The sequence below is a fragment of the Amblyraja radiata genome, chromosome 15 (genome assembly GCF_010909765.2).
Source record: "Amblyraja radiata isolate CabotCenter1 chromosome 15, sAmbRad1.1.pri, whole genome shotgun sequence".
Classification (NCBI taxonomy): Eukaryota; Metazoa; Chordata; class Chondrichthyes; order Rajiformes; family Rajidae; genus Amblyraja; species Amblyraja radiata.
This window is the reverse complement of record NC_045970.1, coordinates 33338567-33355797: the sequence shown is the minus strand read 5'-3', so window position 1 is coordinate 33355797 and position 17231 is coordinate 33338567. Positions and strand designations below refer to the sequence as shown.

General features: G+C 42.2%; 1 protein-coding gene across 1 annotated transcript; it reads left to right on the top strand.

Moving 5' to 3' along the window:
• The first annotated feature begins 1075 nt into the window (after window positions 1-1075).
• On the top strand, window positions 1076-16557 carry dusp5 (dual specificity phosphatase 5). Its single transcript, XM_033033993.1, has 4 exons — window positions 1076-1582; window positions 7192-7340; window positions 12470-12689; window positions 13492-16557. Exons 1-4 carry the CDS (start codon window positions 1219-1221, stop codon window positions 13884-13886), a joined length of 1128 nt encoding a protein of 375 aa, XP_032889884.1. The 5' UTR covers window positions 1076-1218; the 3' UTR covers window positions 13887-16557.
• Window positions 16558-17231: the final 674 nt, after the last annotated feature.

Below are 17231 nucleotides of genomic sequence, written 5' to 3'. Positions count from 1 at the left end.
TTCCCTTCCCTTCCTCCGCTTCTTCTTTCCACTCATCACCCTCCCACCCTTCCGTCTTCTTTGTCAGATAAGGAGAAGAGTGAAAGAGGAGTGAAATGTAAAGCCAGCGGCAGGAATGTTGGTGGAAGGAGTCGGGGAGAGGGAAAAGGGGGGAGAGAGAACGAAGGAACAGAGATGGGGAAGGAGAGAAGTGACGAAAAAATGTCGCCGGGATAGTGAAGGAAGTGAAAGCACAGTGAGTGTGGTGGGGTGTCACAGGGGGGGGAGGGAGGGCAGGGAAGGGGGTGGTTCTTATCTAAAAGTGGAACATTTAATGTTAATATAATTGGGCTGTAATCTACCGAAACGGAATATGAAGTTCTGTACCTCAAGTTTGCATGTGGCTTCTCTCTGGCAATGGAGGAGGCCTGGGACAGAAAAGTCACGCACAAAGTGCTGGAGTAACTCAGCCGGTCAGGCAGCATCTCTGGGAACATGGTTCGGTTCGGGACCTTTAGTCAGTCTGAAGAAGGGTGCCGAGCCGAAAAGTCACCGGTCCCTATTTTCCAGAGATGTTGCATGGCCCTCTGAGTTACTCCAGCACTTTGTGCCCTTTTAAAAACAAAATTAAACAGGCATCTGCAGTTCCTTGTTACTACAGAAAGGTCAGAATGGGAATGGGAGTTAAATGGTTAGCGACCGGGAGCAATAAAACCGTTGACCAGCAGTGATAATGCGAACCATGGCTACTTCATCCAAGTCTTGTCATTGTGGGTGATGAGCTGATTCTGATGCAAACAGATATTTGGCACATGCACGCGCATTTTTTTAATGTGATTTTATTTTCTCAGTATCAGGCTTTGACTAATGTCTAGTGAGTAAGTCCCCACCCCCACCTCCACCCAACCCAACCCCCATGACTGAGAGGTCGCTTTGTGCGGGGGAGGTCGGTGGGCGTCAACCTTGGATCCAAATATGGAAATCCTACCACGTCGTATTCCGTATATGGATGGCACTTGACGTCACACCCCATATATGGGCATTTACGTCGCACCGGCAGTTCCCCACTTATAAATGCTACTAGAGGGGAAATCACCCTTCTCAGAACCTTGATTAGTTTCAGTCCACGGAGGACAGACGCGCTTTCTCCGTGGTTTAACCATATATCCTCGTACTTTCAGAATCTGAACTCGGGGACAAAGTTTGTCTTTAAATATATGATATAATATATATTCAATCATGACAGTCTCAGCGATCGACAGCCAGCGCTTGAAAAAATTTATTCGCAAACAAAGGGGTAGAAGCTTGATTCTGGATTGTAGACCGTTTCTATCCTTCGCCGCGTCCCACGTTCACGGCTCGCACAGCGTGAACCTGAATTCGGTGGTGGTGCGAAGGTCGAGAGGTGGCCCGATCCCGCTACAGTTCATCATCCCGGACGAGAGAGCTAGAGCCCGGCTGCGAGAAGGCAGGGTGTCGACCGTGGTGATACTGGACGAGAGAACTTCGCAGAGGCAGAGGCTGAGCAAGGATAGCACGGCACAGAGCGTGTTAAACACGCTAACTGCTGTCATCTCAACAGCCAAAATCTATTTCCTGAAAGGTGAGATTGGGATGCAAATCGTTCGAACATTCGATATTTTAAAGCGGCGGGGATTTCTGCAGTTTGATACAAGAAATGTATTTAATTCAATCTCGACCCCCACATCCCCACCCCTTACCGCCACCACCACTTCCCAAATCTCTAGGATAAATCAGGTTAGTACTGTAGAGGCAGGCAGGCAGGCATCGCTGCAGCTTCGGGTTACGTATGTGCATGTTCTTGGAATGAATCTTGAAATAATCAGCTCAATGTTTGGAATTATATTATTTCCGATATTGTTTCTCAAACTGCCCATAAACTTGTAAAGCCATAAGGAATGCCCTTGTTGCCTTTTAAATCGATGTTTACCTTGGCGAGGCAAATCCCTTTCCGACTGTGTGAGATTGCATCGTTTTGGCGTCACGATGCTCAGCGAATTGATAGAGAATTATGTTCAGGAAGGAACTGCAGATGCTGGTTTACACTGAAGATCAACACAAAATGCTGGAGTAACTCAGCTGGTCAGGCGGCATCTCTGGAGAAAAGGAATAGGTGACGTTTCGGGTCGAGACCTATTCTGAAGAAGGGTCTCGACCCGAAACATCACCTGATAGAGATGTTTTTTTGTGGGAAGGAACTGCAGATGCTGGTTTACACCGAAGATAGACTCAAAATGCTGAAGTAACTCTGCGGGTCAGGTCGCAGCTCTGGATAGAAGGAATGGGTGACATTTCGGGTCGAGAGAAGGGTCTCGACCCGAAACGTCACCAATTCCTTCTACCCAGAGATTTTTTTCCCCTCTGGCCTTTTTTAGCGGCTGAGTTTGTGCACATAAGATAAGCGTTGGTACAATTGTGTGGTGTGATTTTTACACTAGGATGTTTGGGACATTAACTGGAGAACACTGTTGGAGGATGCAACGCGTGTCGGGGTCGAAAATGATGTACAATTGAGCATATGGTGAATCTGATGACGGGGTAGTTATTTATTCGTGTAAGTGCCCGAAAGGAATTCTTGTGGAATGGTAGCAAGTCGGGAAAGGCGGGCCACTTACAGTAAATTCGTCACAAGCTGAGCAAAAACCGGAATACATGTTTCAGGTGTGACTGTTGACGTCAACTCCAAACCAAATCCACGCATGGCGAGTCGCACCCAAAACATCACTCATTCCCTCCTCCCATGCCCACTCACCCTGCCCGTATCCATTTCTCTTGGCCCAGTTTCTCCATGCATCAAGGCTAATGGGAAGAGAGCGGGGGAGAGCGAATGGGTGGGAGGAGATGATGCAGGGATTTAGGAAGAAATGTGTGCACTGAGAATACTTCTGTGTCGTTTTGGTAAGAAACCATCCAGCATCATGGATTGAAGGCCGCCTAACCCATATGCTTCTGGCTACAACGAAACATGCTTATCTGTTACGAAAGATAGACACAAAGTGCGGGATTAACTCAGTTGGCCATGCAGCATCTCCGGAGAAATAGAATAGGTGATGTTTCAGGAACCGTTCTTCAGAAACGTCGCCTATTCCTTTTCGCCGGAGATGCTGCCTGAATTCTATCTTGTGTCTATCTTCAGTATAAACCAGCATCTGCAGTTCCTTCCTACACCCTTGTCTATTGCATAGACATCAACAAAAAATGCTGGAGGAATTCGCGGGCAGCATCTGTGGAGGGAAATGGACAGACGAGGTTTCTTCAGACAAAGGTTCCCTACCCGAAACGTCGTCTGTCCAAAGATAGACACACAATGCTGGAGTAACTCAGCGGGACAGGGTTTCGGGTCGAGACTATTCTTCAGACTGGGTCTCGACCCGAAACGTCACCCATTCCTTCTCTCCAGAGATGCTGCCTGTCTCACCGAGTTTCTCCAGCATTTTGTGTCTACCTTCGGTTTAAACCAGCATCTGCAGTTCCTTCCTGCACACGTCGCCTGCCCATCTACACAGATGCTGCCTGACCCGCTGAGTTCCTCTAGATCTCAGTGTTTTGTTCAAGATACCACCCACTGCAGTATTTTGTGTCTCTATTGTATGAACGGATCTGATTCACATCAATCTAGAAATGCACAGATTATTGCGTCCGCGCCAGGACATTTCAACTTGCATCAAATATATTTCACAGCGCAATAGACGTAATTGTAGTCACGAGTGAAGTGACTTTTGTTCAACTAAAATCGACGGAAAGAAAAGTCAGATTAGTTCATTTTTGACAATAGGAGATGTTTCAACCATTTAAGGAGTACAACGATACTAGATCTGCCAATGCATGTCTGAAGGAAGGGGTCCTGACTCGGGACCCCTTCCTTCAGACATGCATTGGCAGATCTAGTATCGTTGTACTCCTTAAATGGTTGAAACATTACTATTGTCAAAAATGAACTAATCTGTCCGACCCGAAACGTCACCCATCCTTGTTCGCCAGAGAAACTGCCTCACCCGCTGGGTTACTCCGGCACTTTGCGTCTATCTTCTTATCTGACAATATGGGGGAAAGAATGGATTAAGGGGAGGGTATATGTGGGCGTTGAGATCACCAAATGAACAGTAAAGTTAACAGTATTTCCCCTCAACGGCAGATATAGCTTCCCTCAACGGCAGAGCCAGCTTCCGTCTATCAGCAAAGATATGATACCAGAGGGTGAATCAAGCAGTTAATGGTAGCTACTGTCAGTCACCACTGCAGGACATGATTGTAGCTTGAATGAAGTATATTGTTTCTTGACTGAAAGGATGATCAGGTGGGTTCCACCTTCCCAATTGCTGTATGGTGAAAATGAACACCACATATTCATATTAGTGGACTGTGGCTGGTTTGAGAGCCCTTTGTAAAGCAAAGGGACATTTTGTTCAACTATAATCATTGATATCCAAATCTGATAAAGAGGTGGGCCGACTAATGATACCAGACAACAGGCAAAAACCGAGAGCAGAAAAAATGAGCCATCCCGCCCACTCACCCAAATGCTCATGAGCAATTATTCTCTGGAGACCAAGGGACTGCAGATGCTGGTTTACAAAAAAAACAAAGTGCTGGAGTCAGTGTCAGGCAGCACAAAGAGGATGTGGTCAGACTGAAAAATAAATTCCCGACTCAAAACATTGCCCATCCATATACTCCAGGGTAATTATTCTCAGTAGTATTAAGAAGCAATTAAATCCTTCCCTTAGCCCGGGAGGGATTAGTGCATTAATTCATAAATTCTAGGAGCTGACTTGGGCCATTCAGCGCATCAAGTCAACTCCACCATTCAATTGTGGCCAATCTACCTTTCCCTCTAAACCCCATTCTCCTGCCTTCTTCCCTTAACCCCTAACACCCATACTAATCAAGAATCTGTTAATCTCTTCCATAAAAATATCCATTGACTTGGCCTCCACAACTGCCTGTGGCAATGAATTCCACAGATCATCACCTAACTAAATGAATTCCTCTTCATCTCCATTCTAATTTTTTTAAATCAAGCAGTGCTGTCCATATTCTTTACATCGCTCATTCTTTTATTTTGAAAAATAGTGATCTAGTTTTAGTCTAACAATCCAGACTGATCTTGGAAAAGTACCCATTCTGGTGTTTATTCCACAGACTCTCCAGGAAAAAAATCCTACCTGGGAGCCAAATATGAGAGAGATTGTTGTGCGGCAGAAGTCAAAAAGGCTATTGGCACATTGGCTTTTATCAGTCAGAGTGTTGAGTATAGAAGTTGTAAGGTCATGTTGCAGTTATATAAGATGTTGGTGAGACTGCATTTAGAGTGTTGTGTTCTATTCTGGGCGCCATGTTATAGGAAAGATGTTGCCAAGTTGGAAAGGGTACAGAGAAGATTTGCGAGGATGTTGCCAGGACTCGAGAGTCTGAGCTATAGGGAGAGATTGAGCAGGTTGGGACTCTATTCCTTGGAGCGTAGGAGGATAAGAGGTAATATTATAGATGTGTATAAAATCATGAGAGGAATAGTAGGGGAATCAAGAACCAGAGGACATAAGTTTAAGGTGAAGGGGAAAAGATTTATTGGGAATCTGAGGGGTAATGTTTTTGCACAAAGGATGGTGGGCGTATGAACGAGCTACCAGAGGAGGTAGTTGAGGCAGGGACTATCTCAACGTTTAAAAAATATTTAGACAGGTATATGAATAGTACAGGTTTAGAAGGCAGGTGGAACTAGTGGAGATGGGACATGTTGGTTGGTTTGGGCAAGTTGGGCCGAAGGGTCTGTTTCCATGTTGTATGACTGTGACAATGTGATTTCTCTGTAAATTTGTGGGGTGTGTATCATGTACTGAATGTGTCACAGCAGTTGGCATGAAGAGATAATTAAGAACTGTTTGAAATTTACTTGAAGGCAATTTTATTTCATTCAAACTGGCAAAGTTGTTAGCTCGTAAAAACTGAATCATTCACAGGAAGACTTTTAAAAAAAACTCCTCACAGCCGAGGTTAATAATCAGAATGTTGGATCAACATTAAATATTTATGTGCAGAAAGGAACTGCAGATGCTGGTTTCTACTGAAAACAGACACAAAGTGCTGGAGTAACTCAGCGGGTCGGGCAGCATCACTGGAGAAAAAGGATGGGTGACGTTTCGGGTCGCACCGTATCTGAAGAAGTGTCCCGACACAAAACATCACCCGTCCTTTTTCTCCAGAAACGCTGCCTCACCCGCTTAGCTACTCCAGCACATTGTATCTATCTTAAATTGTTATGTTCAGGTATTTAATACAATACCTGCTTATTCCGAAATAAATTAAAACAAAACATGCTAATAAAAGATTTGATAAGTATCTTTACCAGAAAGTGTGTGTTTTACACATTGTGCCAATCAAGCCTTTCCATCAATTAAGATGGTCAATGGTTAAACCTACAGAGATGTTGGGGTTGATGGCTTGAATTTATTGCACCATTTCTCACAGTGAGACTTTAATGTTCATTTTAAAACGGGCTCGGGGCACCTCTGTCGATGATTCCTTCCCAACCCATTTTAAAATCCTTCATTGCATGTTTTATTAGCAAAAGCTTGATTATTTAATACATTTTCAAAATTATGTTGCCTATTTCAGTTAACTTGTTCCATTTGACACTAAATGCTTTGCTCTCAGCTCTTGTATTGGTGGTGTTTTATATTGTGAGGCTCAGTTTTGTATTTGCTGTTGTAATGCACCTGAGGATGGTTTAGCTTTTTAAAAGCTCTGCAAAAACGCAACTGTAGTAACGTTAAAATGGACTAATGCGAGGGACAGTAATGATAATGCTTTTCACACAGTTATACTTTCCTCAGTCAAGTGCCTTATCCCATTATTAGTTTCCGGTGCTCTTCAATGCCCCCCACCTAAGTCGGAATTTATACTTTATTTTCTTATATTCTGTGAATTCAATCATCTGTTTTCTTGTTTGTAATATTGTGTTCAGCAGATGTGACGTAAAGTCTCCTACTTATCCTGTAATGTATTTTATGGAATTTGCCATTTTTGACTTGGTGAGCAGTGTTGTTTGAAACGATTTAAATGTAAAAGACATGGATATTAACCCTCATAATATCAATGCTTTCTTAAGCGTGAAATTGAGAAAGAAAGTATTTTTAAAGAGCAAATGGAAGCATTCAAACTTATGTTTTCTCCTTTGATCTTTGTTTGTAGGGGGATATGAAGACTTTCACTCCCTGTACCCAGAGTGTTGCATTGAGACAAAGCCGACCTTGAACTATTCCAGTCTGCAAGAGGTTGCAGAACCTGATGCAAACCAACCTGAGAAGCCCTGTGGCAATTGCAGACCAGCCTACGATCAGGTGCGTGCAGCTATAGAATAAGCACTACTTTGCTGAGGTAACGGGCTGACTTTAGGGCGCATTTCCTTAGAAAAATGTCACAAAAGAGGAAACGGCATCAGATGTAGTTGTTTTTCAAAAGCCACTGTGGGTAATTGCCATCACAGCATGACATCATCCATCACAATCGGGCACATATAAACGTACACTATACCAAAAACCAGCGCTTCTTGAATCAAAAACCCAGCGGATCAGTAATGTGGCGTGGTGTTTTTTTATTAAAGAACCTAATTCCTATTTCCTGAGAGCTTTAGCATATACTATTTTATGGGTTTACTTGTTTCATTTGTCTTCCCTATTTTGCATCTGCTTTGCAAAACAGGTTATATCCCTGTAATATCTACAATGCAGCAAGGTGGAAGCGGATGTTTGAACAGCTCTGCTTAAACAAACAATTTAGTCTGAATTAACAAATGATTTGCCTTAAAACAGACCAAAATCTTGCAAGACAATTTGTGATAAGTCTCAACTTTTATTTCGTATGAATTATTTTCTCTGATATCTGGATATTGCAGCTCAGGGTAGCGTTTACTACCCATCCACATTGTTCTTGATAATGAAAGAGTGGGTTGGAACCTTCGTAAACCACTGCAGTCTGTGGGTGAAGCAACTCCCACAGTCCTGTTGGGAATGGAGTTCCAGGGTTAAGACTGAAAGACGGTAAAGAACCCGTAATGTATTTCCAAGTAAGGATTGTGTCCAAACATGTGGATGGAGTTATTCACATGGACTCATTGCTCTTGTCCTTCTTGTAAGTAGTAATCATGGGCATGTGAGCCGCTGTTGGAGTAGTCTAGGCAAGTAATTGCAGCACAGTGGCTGTTGTGCAGCGGTGACGGGGAAAGAATGCGTGGAGAGGTGAAATAGGCCACCGGTCAATCAGGCGGCCTTGACCTGGATGGTGTCGAGGTTCTTGCGTTTTGTTGGAGCTGCACTCATCAGGGCAGGTTAAGAATATTCCATCCTCTTCTGACTTTTGCTTCGTAGGTAGTGAATAAGTAAATGTTCATAAGTTCTCAGCCTACTCTCAGCCAGTCCGACCTACTCTTGTAACCACAGTGCTTGCATTTGGTGTATTTGAGTTTCTGGTCAATACACACACACACACACACACACACACAGGAGGTTGTTGGTGGAAATGGACTTGGAAAGTGAATGGTCATAAACATTAATTGTAGATGCTAGGCTCTCTTAAGTTGGCAATGGTCATTATCTGTCATCTATCACATTATTCCTGAATGTTGTTTAGTCTTGCTGGGCTGCATTCTTTTGCTAAAGAGTTGCATTTGGAATTGAAGGATTTGCCTTCATAAGCGTACATTTGACCTTCTGGTGGAAGGAAGGTCATTGATGAAGCACCTGAAGTTAGTTGGGCATAAACACTATCCTGAAGTTGGGATGATCAACCACAATCCATGCAAACTATGACTCCAACCATCCAAGTGTTTTCTACTTGATGGCCTTTGACTTCAGTAATTTGCTGCATTGATGTCAAAAGCCATCATCCTCACCTCATGTCTAGTATTCATCTTTTTGGACCATGTTTGGACCAAGCCAATTATGGGGTCTGGGAGAAAGTGATCCAGATGTAACCCAAAGTAGCAACAGTGAGCTGGTTATTGGCAAGTCACTCTTGATAGCATTGCCAACAACATTTCCATCACTTTGGCGATTGATAATACTAAACAATCCCGGGTGATATCTTACCCGGCACCCATAAAGGAGGCTCCATGGCTAATTTTGAGGGGATATTGAACTTTAATCATAACATCAACTGGAAGTCAAATCAGAATGCACGAGACCAATGAAAATAACATTCAGTCTCCAATAATTGATCATTTAGATCACAATTTGTTGACAGCATAAGAAATTAATATTGCTTATGAAAGACACCATTGTCTTAACACGGCCCCAAATATGTTTTACTGCTCTACTTTTCTGGATTTTGTTTGGTTTTCACTCCAGTTCTATGGGTTCTGAGGTGGCTGGTGGGATCAATATGGGATCTGTGTACTCTGCCACAGGTGGGGGCAATAGGTGTTCTTCAGGGCAATGGGTGGGTGAGAGGGAAAACGTTCCTTCAACCATTTCGACTGAGCAAATGCATTTACTGATAATCTGGTTACTCCTGTCTCCAGACCGGATATTGTGGAGTCCCATGATCATAATTGAGTTAATACCAGTGGAACAAACCCATAACGACGTCAACATTTAAAGTAATGTTGGCATACATTTGCCTCTGATTAGTTTACAATTAAATTAATATTTAATATCATAATCAACTTAAGGCAATAAACCATTCCTCGGTCATTTCCTAAATTTTTCGCCGGACTTCCTGATGTCACTCCAAAGCAGTCCCACAGTTAACTGGAAGGAATCCGGGAACAGAATGATTGCCTTTAACTGGAGATCAAACTGGAACTCATGAGGCTAATGAAAATCACTGGAGTGTTGCCAATAGCGGAAGTAGAAAACTTTTTCCACTTGAGAATTCAAAACCTAATTGCTCTTTGTAAAAACGGAGCACACCTCCACCCGCAGTCAAAATGACAGAGAATATTAACAGACCTCGTAAACAAAAGAGCAGCTAATTTCTGAGACCAATTATTTTTAACGCTACATTCTTTCAGGCAGTTATCCTAGTTGCATTTCGAGGCTGAGCTGCATGGCATATTGTGCATGTCATTTAAAACTCTTACCTCCAGCTATGGCACTCCTTGATGATTTGAAATAAAAGGAATGTTTCTCTCAGCTATTTACTGTTTTAATTGTCCTGTCTAGGCAGAAAATGATTATAATGTTAAGCATGTAATCATAAAAACTTCTTTTAAATTCATGATTGGGGCTATGATATTTTTTAAGAGAGGTACCTATTGCTCCTTTTAAATTATTAAAGATTGAGCGATATGGATGCCCAACTATTCTTATTTGTCCTCAATATTGAATTCTCCGTTTTTAAATAACATCCACTCCTTGCGCTCCCTCTTTCCTGTGACCTCATCTTGGTGCGCACTTATTTCTCCCACTATCGTGCTATTCTTTCGCCCCTCTCCCTCTCCTCCCTACAGCTCTATCCCTTGATCTGGCTTTACATTTCAATCCTCTTCTCTCCTTTAGTCTCTTTTTCATCTCTAGCCTTTATCCACCCATCTGACAATTAAACCCTCCCTCACCTGTACTCAACTATCGGGTACCGGCTTTTATCATCCCCCCCCCCACTCTTTTCCAACTTTCTCGCTCTCACTGTAATCAGTCTGGTTCTGACCCGAAAGGTCGCCTATCCATTCCGTTCACAGATGCTGCGTGGCCCACTGAATTGCTCCTTCGGTTTGTGTTTAGCTCAAGATTGCAGCATCTGCCAGTTCTTTCGCCCCCATCCATCTTCTGGTATCACTCCAGACGCCAGACCACTGATTGAACAGCTAAGAAGACGGGATTTTAGTTTTTAAGTAGAGATCTGATGAAGAGTCATATGATGGATGCCATTTGGACCCCAGATACATCTAAATCTATGGAGACAGGGCCATTTAAAATAAGAAACATCATTCATGGCAGGAGGAAACTGTTATATGTGCCATCAGCACACTCCTTCATCAAAAAATATCTTTTAATTTCACTTGCTTTCTAGTGGGTAGATAAAGCATTTGCTCAAACATATCTACAATATGATCAGCATCAGAAAATAATGGCCCAGTGAGATTTCTACTTTGGTTTTTTTCTTTCCTATACGTATGAACCTGGTTTCTGGTTCACCCATGACTGTGACTGTGTGACTAACAATATACAGAAAATTGCAATTGCACCTCTCATTCAGCACAGCAAATTGAGCGGTATGCTTTCTGCGTCATTGTACGATTCTCAGATTCAAAAGATCCGGTATCTGCAGTTGTGTAAATGGCTTGAGAGTAAGAGCTGCTAAAAACACTGCAGGAAGTGGGTAGCAGCAAGAAGGCAGAGAGGAATAAGTGCAAACATTACATAAATAGTGAAGTGCTTGAGTTCCAATAATTAAACTAAATTTGTACAAAAACTCATCCATATAAATATCCGAAATGAATAATTTAATCCTGCGTCTCATTGTTCTGCCCAGCTAGACAGATCATCACAGTGGGTCACTTATGCTTAATGATATTAGCTTGCATGTGCCCACGCAAATAAGACGGTCCACCACTTTAACAGGATATGATTAGATGTGGCTGGTGTCTCTTTGTTAGCTCTGACTGTTCATTTAATTATAGGCATCATAGGATAGAGATCTTAAAGTGACCCCTAGAGATTGTTTACCATTTGTTTTTCTGATTTTTAAACCTTTTTCTGGAGCATTGATTTCCCTATGCCAATGTTACTGTGGTTAATGTTTACACCCATTTGTATTCTGAATTAAATACCTATTGAATTCACTGTGGAACATAGATAGGGAATGAGCAGCTTAGAATGGTGCAAGGCCCAACATCTAAACACATTAGTGTCCTTACATTTTAGAAAGCAGATTCCCTACACAGGAAATTTTCAATTAAGCTGAGATGCTTCTTCTACATTATTTGTGAGAACACAAGTGACTGAAGAAGGGACCTGACCTGAAAAGTCATTTGTCCATTTGTAGTTTTATTTATTATTATTATTAACACGTGTATCGAGGTACAGTGCAAAGCTTTTTTGTTGCTTGCTATCCAGTCAACGAAATGTCTTTACATGATTAAAATGAAGCCGCCCACAGTGTACAAATGCAGAATAAATGGTGTAATGTTAAGAGTAAAGTAAAGTCCAATTAATGATAGTTCGAAGGCCTCCAACGAGATCGAAGGGAGGTCAGGACCGCTATCTAGCTGGTGAGTTCCTCCAGCACTTAGTGTTTTGATAATTTGTGAGAATACCACTTTCCAATGGATGAACATGAACCGATACCAGTGTTCACAGAGGTCAAGAAATCCATGGGAACCCATGTGAACTGGAAAGACAACAAAGTAAAAGATGACAAAATAATTGTGAGGCACCTTAATCAGTTCTCTTGTGTTTTTGTGCTGCCATGCTCTATTTTTTTGTGTAGCTTTCTATGTGTTGTTGACCGTGTTTTGTTCTTCAATTTCCAGGGGAAACCTGTGGAGATTCTGCCCTATTTGTACCTGGGCAGTGCATACCATGCATCCAGACCAGACTTTTTAGATGACCTCCACATTACTGCTTTGCTGAACGTCTCCCGTAACTGTGCAGAATACTTCACAAGCAATTATCTCTACAAGTTCATCCCAGTGGAAGACAGTGCCTCGGCAGATATAAGTTCCCATTTCCAGGAAGCAATAGACTTCATTGGTATGTACTGACTGTAGGTTTTATGTCTTCCGATATAAGACACTGTATGGTTTTTTTTAAGACATTTGAATCTAGGTTGGAGTTGGTAAAATTGTTAAAATTTACCAAATAGTGAAAAGCCTGGATAGAGTGGATGTGGAGAGGATGATTCCACTAGTGCGAGAATTTAGGACCTGAGGGCACGGCCTCAAAATAAAAGGATGTACCTTTAGAAAAGAGATGAGGAGGAATTTCTTTAGTCAGAGGGTGGTGAATCTGTGGAATTAATTGCCATTGACGTGGAATTCATTGCCAAGTAGAGGCCAAGTCATTGGATATTTTTAAAACGGAGATTGACAGGTTCTGTATTAGTAAGGGTAACAAGGGTTATGGGGAGAAGGCAGGAGAATTGAAAATACGCTTTAAATCCCTGTCCCACTGTATGAGTTCATTCAAGTGCTCTCCCGAGTTAAAAAAAAATCAAACTCGTGGTAAGCATGTAGAATGAACGTAGCGGGTACGTCGGAGATCGGGGACGTCTCTTAGTGGCTTGTAACGCTAACGGCAGGTACTCGGGAAACGCAGTAAGCTCGGGAAGACTTGTAAAGATTTTTCACCATGTTGAAAAATGTCCACGAGAGCCCCGAGTACCTGCGAGCGGCCATTACCGTAAATCTCCGAGTTCGAATCAGGGCAAACTCGGGAGAACTCTCGAATGAACTCGTACAGTGGGATAGGGCTATTAACTGGAGTTCACGGACAAATCAGATGTTTTGGAAAACAACCTGACCATGAGTTAAATTGAGTTTATGTTATTTTACAGATCACGTGAGACTCACAGAAGGGAAGGTCCTCGTCCACTGTGAAGCCGGGATCTCTCGCTCACCCACGATCTGCCTGGCCTATCTAATGAAGAGCAAGCAGCTACGATTAGAGGAAGCCTTTGACTACATTAAAGAACGAAGAAATACAATTTCTCCAAATTTTGGATTCCTGAACCAGTTACTGAATTACGAAACAGAAATGCACCCCCTCGCGCACACAGTCAGTTCGTGTAAAAGGGACACCGCGTCTTGCTCCGCAGATGAATTGACCTTCGACAAAAGTTTGGACGGTTCCGTTTTCACCTTTCCCAGTTCACTCTTAAGTATAGTGCCAATACCACCACCGGGTCACCAGTTCGAATTCAACCCAATAAAGGTATCGCTTTCATGCTGAAATGCGGCACAACAGCAGATACTGTGGAGTGAAGAAACATGAACACTCACAAGTCTTATGATGGTGAACGTTGACTGCTTTTAAATGTCTTCTTCAAGTCCTGCAATACTTTGTGCTTACCACGCTTGGCTCTTTCAATGTTCATCCCATTTAAGAACCTTCAACTCAGCACATTTTCTGCTCAAAAGCTGCTGACTGTTGTAACTCATTACTGTGCCCACTGGAGTGTGTGCTAAATATCGCCTCTGTTACTTATACTGCATACATGTCTACCTAGCCTAGTTAGGCAGGAGGTCTTTCATTGTTTTATGGCTCAAAGTGTCCCAGTACAATAATACAAACCAAAGCTGACATCAACAGTATACAATGCTTCTATATTTACCCATCAATGTCCGCATGGTTTTGTGTTTGTCGCAAACGATTGCATGAACAGTCATAGTGTTATATGTGTGATGTTAAACAAGGTAGTAAATGTCTTTCTCCAAGAAAACAGCCATAATACAAAGGAACTGGGGAGATGGCTACAAATCTTTATCATCATTGTTCATGAACTGTAGTCCCTACTGGTTTATAGTGTCAGGATAAATGGTTAACCACCTAAATAGGATTACTAATTGAAAAAAAAAATAATCAAATTAATTGACATATGTTTTTACCCCAAGCATCAAGTTTTACCTGATTGTACTACAACTAATTATTTTATTTCTTAAAACCAGTAGATTTCAAACTCTTGATGTCTATTCCAATTGTTAGACACATCCTGTTTGCACAGTAGCACATTTACATGGAAATGGAACATCAACCCACTATTCTTCCAGAAAATAAAAACCTTTGTATCGTATCGTTCACCTCTGTAGGGTGTATCACAAAAAAATAGTTTAAATTGGATAAACTCCATGCATAGGAAGGAAATGCAGATGCTGGTTTAGACCGAAGATAGACACAAAGTGCTGGAGTAACTCAATGGGTTAGGCAGCATCTCTGGAGAAAAGGTACAGGTGACGTTTCGGGTAGTAAGAAGTGTTCTGACCCAAAATGCAAATTATTCCTTTTCTCCAAAGATGTTGCCTGACACGCTGAATTATTCCAGCACTTTCTGTCTATTTTGGGTAAACTCCAGTTGATCTATTCTGGTTGGGATACCAAAAGAGTTCTTTACACTTGATTTTTTTCCCATTGGAGAGTGAAAACATTTCATGGTTCAGGATTGCCTCGTTCTTGTGAGCATACCTTGTCCCACTACAGGATGTTATGTATTAAGACTACTGGTTGGACATAAAGCCATAGACTGTTAGACTGCTGACAACATATGAGGAAAGATTGGGAAGACTGGGCTTGTAGTCACTGGAATTTAGAAGGATGAGAGGGTATCTTATAGAAACATATAAAACTATAAAAGGACTGGACAAGCTCGATGCAGGAAAAATGTTCCCGATGTTGGCGGGACCCAGAACCAGGGGCCACAGTCTAAGAATTAAGGGGAGGCCATTTAAAACTGAGATGAGAAAAAACCTTTTCACCCAGAGACTTGTGAATTTGTGAAATTCTCTGCCACAGATGGCTATGGAAGCCAATTCACTAGATGAATTTAAAAGAGAGTTAGATAGAGCTCTTGGGGCTAGTGGAATCATCGGATATGGGGAGAAGGCAGGCACGGGTTACTGATTGTGGATGATCAGCCATGATCACAATGAATGCTGGCTCGAGGGGCCGAATGGCTTCCTCCTGCACCTATTTTCTATGTTTCTATTAACATGAGGTTGGTGACAGGGAGACTCTCTTTACATTTGTCCTGGTGTTTATTTTTGTTTATGATTTGCATTCTTCCATTAGGATTAGGGTTATGAAACTTCTACATCCCTCAACAACCCTCCCCTCATGCACGTGCTAAATCAGCATAAGCATGGCTCTTCTCAATCCAGGACGGATTAGCATTCAAAACCTAGATTACTTCCTCCCACTGTATTGCTGAACTTCCATGGGTTGATTCTCTGCCTCCCCATTCCATCACTCAAATCCAAGATATCAAAAGTTCTTCATTTATTTTTATATAACATTATACTTTTTCTGCAACCACAAAGGTGCTCTGGTTTCCTCCCACATTCCAAAGACATGAGGGTTTGTAGGTTAAATGGCCTCTGTAAATTGCTCTGAATGTGTAGGGAGTGGATGAGAACGTGGGAGTAGATAGGAATAGTGTGAATGGGTGACCGGGTGTTGGCATGGACTCGGTGGGCCGAAGGGCCTGCTTCCCTGTGTTTTATTTTCAATCAATATAATCCATCTCATCGGGTGTATAATGGGGTTGAATCATACCAACATCAACCTCATGAATATCTTAGCACAATACTACCTCTGAAAGTTGAAAATAAATGAAATGTTAATTTAACCTTGGTGCTCTTTACACTTACAACGCTGTCCCACATCTTGTTCCTCCAGCTCTCCTGCTGATATAATAAACATTGAAATGCAGTTTGAGTCATTTTGTCAAGTTTGTCTCATATCCTGTGAAGTACTGTATACAACCTGTGAACTGTGTGTGAATATTTTCAGGGAAAGTTGCAATATCTTATTGTACATGAGCAATACATTTTGGGAATATGTGCAGTGATGTTTATTTGTATGTTTTCCTGTACAATATCAATAAAACAAGATTTCAAATGAAAAAAAATTGGATTAAAGTCAATAAATCTCCTTGCCACTAACACCCACCAATGAAACATGTATTACACCAAGTAATTATGTGGCACAGTTGGTAGAGCTGTTGCCTCACAGAGCCTGATCTTGGGTGCTGTCTGTGTGGAGTTTGCACAATCACTCCCGTAGGTGCTCCTATTTCCTCCCACATCCCAAAGATGTACAGATTTGAAGATTAATGAGCCTCTAAAATTACCTCCATTGTGTAGAGAGTGGGTGAGAAAGTGGGATAACTTCGAAATAGTGTGCATGGCCTCGATAAGTGAATGGGTCTGTTTCCACGCTGAATCTCTAAAAATCTAGACTCTAAACAAGTCCTTGTTATTCATAAGGGATACGGGTCTGGGCTTTGTACGAACAACAAAGTGTACGGATACTGCCACTAAGGCTGCTGGCAATAACCCCAAGGCTGTAATGACACACAGACATCTACACCTCCATGGACATAACAAGTAGTTGTAAGTTACAGATCAAGTTACAGTTTCACCTCGTATGTAAACCCAGCCACATTCCCCACCACTCCTTCCCCAAATACTAGATGGCAGAGCCTTGAGGTTTAATGGAGATGTGCGGGGAAAGTTTTTTTTACTCGGAACATGGTGGGTGCCTGGAACTCGCTGCCGCGGGTAGTGGTTGAAGCAGACATGT

Bases quoted from the DNA above. Each gene is read 5' to 3' on its own strand.
- dusp5 (XM_033033993.1), top strand. From the start codon at position 1,219: ATGACAGTCTCAGCGATCGACAGCCAGCGCTTGAAAAAATTTATTCGC. The intron at 7,341-12,469 runs GTGCGTGCAGCT...TTCAATTTCCAG, and splicing joins GCAGACCAGCCTACGATCAG to GGGAAACCTGTGGAGATTCT. The intron at 12,690-13,491 runs GTATGTACTGAC...GTTATTTTACAG, and splicing joins GGAAGCAATAGACTTCATTG to ATCACGTGAGACTCACAGAA.